Consider the following 5,154-nt stretch of genomic DNA (forward strand, 5'->3'; position numbering starts at 1 on the left):
AATGAAAAAGAGAAAGAAAAAAAAAGAAGCAGAAAAACAGAAAGGAAAGGAAAGAATCCAGTTTGTATCAATCAACGCTATTGATGTCAATATTAATTTGTCATTTGATGAATATGTTCAGTAGATTTTGATAATAATAAAAATTCACACTTCTTTTTCCTCGAGCCCATTGCGATGCCATGACAAACATGGATTTTCTTTTTTAAAATTTTTTTGTTACTTCATGATTATATGTAATAGGTGACAGAATGTTAGTAAAATTATTACTCTCTGTCCTAGTTTATATGACTTATTTTTCTTTTTACTCAGTCTCAAAAAAATAACATTTTTCTATATTTACTAACAATTTAAATTTAAAATGTTAATTTTATCCTTAATGAAATGATTTATAGCCACTCAAACATCTTTCACTTATTTTAGACCACAAATTTTAAAAGTCTTTCTTTCTTAAACTTCATGTCAAGTCAAATTAATTCATATGAAATGGAACGAAGAAAGTATATATTTTTTGCCTTGATTTAAGTATTTTACTTTTTTTTAGTGTGTTTTATAAAACGAGGTACACTTTTCAATTGCAACATCCTACATGACAAATTTAAGATCATAAAATTTTAAAAGTACTACACACATAAGACCATAAAATCGATTTAAAAATTTCTTTTTATTTCTTAAATTTTGTGCTCAATCAAACTAACGCACTTAAATCAAAAGTGAGGGAGTATAATATTTGCGAGAGAAGATGTTGATGTAAAGGGAGTTACCTGGGTACATAAACAAATACTTTTAAATCCTATAGCTGCCAGTCTTGCAGTCATGCCATTTCTTATCTTAAATACTCACTCCAAAAGGTGTGTGGACTAAAATATAATATACTACTACGCTATTTAGTTTTTTTTTTAAAGAGTATAGTCTCTTGGCTCATCTTTATTTCTTCAGTATACAAAAAGATAGTTGTACAATTTATTTGTTTAATTTGGAAAAGTAAAAAATAATTTATCATTTTATGTCACTACTCATTTTGAACATTTAGACGATCACTTATAATTAATAGGGATGATGATATAATTAAATTATCCTTTTATTTATTGTTTTTTAAGAGTTGTGTCAAGTCATACATGAATGAATAAGTAAAGATGGACGGAGAAAACATTGTATACATTCATGTACCAAAAATAATATTAATAATTAGAGTATATACATGAACTAGGGTGACAATGCTAAAGTAGCTTCTATACAAATGACCAAGATACGCCCACCTGGCCACCTTTAGTTCTCATTCTTTTTCTAAATTAAATATATTTGGCAAATTAATAAAAGAGCTTCTTGTAAATTAGTTTAAGTTATTCATATTTTACCCCCTTATACCTAAAGATATCATAGCTAGCCAGAATTAGATCTGAATGACTTCTAGTTAGGCTAATTAAGTTAGCCTAAAAAGAACCCACTCTTAACTAATGTCTGTTTAGGGCCAAATCTACACAGTTTTGGGTTATTTTAGCGACAATTAAAATGATGTGATATCAGTTCAAAAATGGACAATATTACGCCATAACTCAAGTTTTTATCAGTGAAAAAAAGTCTTAATCATATTGTGATATTATTTATTTTAAATCAAACTACATGATTTTTCCAAAAAGGGCCTCATAACATTAATAATGACAATGTCTCTATATATACATTTGTATGTATGCAACGTTTATTAATTCATCAACTTTCATTGTGGAACATATTTACCCACACATCCAACTTATAAAAGCAGGAGGTTAAGGGTAGCTATATGTATATATATAAGTACACATCAAGAGAAGGGGTAGCTATAGTAAATATCATCATCAAATTCACCATTTCTCCATATGATAGTACAATATGGTGGACCTATATTGTCTATTAATAGGTAGTTACTAGTAGTAACATACTTCATCATAAAATACAATTGTCATCCCCTTAGCTATTATGGCCCACCTATTAGCCTAAACCTGAGTTAGAAAATTCAACAGATCCTAGCTGATGATCAATATTGGAGAATGAAACAATATTGGATACATGTAAGAGATCTACAAAAATATACTCCAACTCTCCTAATTTAAGTGTCTTAATTAATTTAATTAAATATAAAATTTTAAAAATAAAGAAATACTTTTAAATTTTATTATCTTAAATTAATGTGTAGTCATTAAATCTCCTTGAAATTATATTAAGATTTGTTTTTTATATAAACCAAAAAAGAAAGTAAGAGAGGAAACAAAAATAATAATATATATATATACACACACTATTACTGATGAGATTAGACCACAATCATAAGATTTGAGGAAGGAATCCCAATGCAAGCAAAGTTGGCCAACAAAGGCAAAGGGCTAAAGGCAAAGGGAGAAATGATTACATGAATGAAACAAGGGACCCATTCACCATTTGATAAATCTTTCCTTTCTCAGTCTCTCAGTTTTTTGACTTGGAAATTATATATAGTATGACCCACTATGGCCACCATTGTCTTTATGGATTGAATGATAAAAAGAGCACCTCACGTGGAGTCTGAACCAAAGGCTCTGTCATAGCCATTAGCCACAATAAAAAGAATAGCACGACAAAACCCCTTCAATTCCCTTCCTTCAACAATAATTTCACAAAAACAAATTAAATCATATTGCAAGACTTATTCCAACTAATATTTGTCAAAAAGACATTAAAAAAGGACCCCAACAAAAGCAAATATTTTCTTTTCCCCTTTGTTCAATTTCTTTTTTTTTTTTTGCTTTTTAAAGCTTACCCTTATAATTCCCACTCATTATCTTTGTTGCTTTAAGTTTTCCTCTTCACATTTCTCTCTCTCCCCATAAACCGAAACTACACATCAATGCCCAAGGAATTCCCAATCAAACACACACACACAAAATTAGCAAAACAAAAAGAAATTGACTATAGTTTGATTCATTTCAATTCATTCTAAGCTAGAAGAAAAAAACCAGAAATTTAGGTCAGTCAACTCAGTTTCTCATAGAAAAAAAAAGAAGAATTTTTCAGTAGAGTTTTAGTTATTAAGAGTGATCATGGAAGAAGGAGGAGGTGAAGATCATCTCCACCATCACCATCACAACCACCAGCATCATCAGCAACAATATCGTCATAACAACTTCCCTTTCCAATTACTCGAAAAGAAAGAAGACGAACCTTGTTCCAGCTCCTCCGCAGCTAATAATATTAATTATCCTTCGCTAGCCATTTCCCCATCCGATACAAATACGAATATAAACCCTAATAGTAATGACCTTCAAATTACAGTTGCCTCCACTGAGACTTCCAAAAAGCCTGCTCCCAAGAGAACTTCCACTAAAGACCGCCACACTAAGGTTGATGGCCGTGGCAGACGTATACGTATGCCAGCCCTTTGTGCCGCTAGGGTTTTCCAGCTCACTCGAGAGCTCGGTCACAAGTCCGATGGAGAAACCATCGAATGGCTTCTCCAACAAGCTGAACCTGCAGTTATAGCTGCTACAGGAACTGGTAATGTTGAAGATTAATTCAAGTTTATTTCTCTGACGGTCATTCAACTAATAGTTATTACTCTCTCAGAAAGTTACATCTTTTACTAATTCCAATTTTATTATTTGAAATAATAACTATTAGTTGAATAACTATATGAAAAATCAATCCAGAATAATTCTTAGTTTATCTATATATAGGTGTACTTACATAAATGACTCTGCTATTCTTACAAAAATTTGCTTAATTAGCTTTTATTACTATTGTTCATGTGGTCCAAAATCTTAATCTTTGAACAGGTACAATTCCGGCTAATTTCACGTCACTCAACATTTCATTACGTAGTTCAGGATCAAGCATGTCCGTACCATCTCAACTACGATCCTCATATTTCAATCCGAATTTTTCACTCTCCCAAAGGCGCAGTTTGTTTCAGGGAATCGGTTTATCATCGGACAGATCTGCTACTACGTTGTTGAATTTTCATACCGGAAATTCGAACCCTAGTAGTATGCATCAGTTCCAAGCTAAACAAGAAATGCGTGACAATTCTTTAGATTTAACAGAAACAAGTATAGAAGAAAGTCTTAGCCGGAAAAGGCGACAAGACCTCGACCTTCAACAACAACAAGAACAACATCAACAGCAGCAGAACGAGCAGCAACTGGGGAGTTATTTCTTACAATCATCGAGTAGTGGGACTATGCCAACAAGTCATTCTTCAATTCCAGCTAATTTTTGGATGTTGACGAATAATAATAGCCAAGTTTTGGGAGGCGATCCAGTGTGGACGTTTCCATCGGTTAATAATTCTGGTGCTGCGGCTGCTGCTTTATATAGAAGTACAATGTCAAGTGGATTACATTTCATGAATTTTCCTACCCCAGTCGCACTATTGCCAACTCAGCAGTTTGGCGGTGGTGGTGGTGCTGGTTATGGCAGTACACTAGGTGGAGAAGGCCAATTAGGCATGGTCACCGGACTAAATCCGTATAGACCATGTTCCGGTGTACTGGAATCTCAGGCGAGTGGATCACATTCGCATCACGGTGGCAGAGGAGGTGGCGATGATCGGCATGATTCAACAAGCCACCATAATTCCTAAAAAAAGTTGTGTGTTGTGTGATAAAAAGTTTGGATCGTTAAACACACAATACGTGAGGTTTGATTATATGCTTGCTCTATAATTTTGAATTTGCTTCTATTATTTTTTTTTTCACCTCTTCTTTTTCGTGTGATTAATATTTGCCTGCCGGTTTTTTTAGGGTTTGAAGAGGGAAATATTATTTTTATTTTTTTACAAAGAAAGTATTATATTTGTTTGGTAACGCTAGAGATTGTTATTCATTATTGTTTTTACCCCTTTTATTCATTTTACCTAGAGCGAGGTACATGTCAAAAGTTACTATATGTACTGGCTGTGCATGGGGTGTATCCTAAGATTAATAATTTTACTGACTTGCGAAATAAGTTTATTTTTTTGTTTTATATAATATGATTTTGGACGATACTCAATTCATGAACTCGTAATTTACCGCCTCTCATTTTATGTTGTCCAGTACACTCCAGTAGATAGGTTTGAGCGTGTAAGGGTGTTGAGGGATGGGGAATTTCTTTGTATTATATTTTATATTCTTCACCTTTTTTTAATCCCCTCCTTTCGGAGCTTCT

At 32.7% G+C, this 5,154-nt stretch overlaps 1 protein-coding gene across 1 annotated transcript; it reads left to right on the forward strand.

Annotated features, from left to right (window-relative positions):
• Positions 1-2,770: 2,770 nt before the first annotated feature.
• LOC129899385 (transcription factor TCP14-like) lies at positions 2,771-4,783 on the forward strand. The gene is made up of 2 exons (XM_055974334.1): positions 2,771-3,504; positions 3,783-4,783. The coding sequence occupies exons 1-2, from the start codon at positions 3,051-3,053 to the stop codon at positions 4,586-4,588; spliced, it is 1,260 nt and encodes a 419-aa protein (XP_055830309.1). The 5' UTR covers positions 2,771-3,050; the 3' UTR covers positions 4,589-4,783.
• Positions 4,784-5,154: the final 371 nt, after the last annotated feature.

The sequence above is a fragment of the Solanum dulcamara genome, chromosome 8 (genome assembly GCF_947179165.1).
Source record: "Solanum dulcamara chromosome 8, daSolDulc1.2, whole genome shotgun sequence".
Classification (NCBI taxonomy): Eukaryota; Viridiplantae; Streptophyta; class Magnoliopsida; order Solanales; family Solanaceae; genus Solanum; species Solanum dulcamara.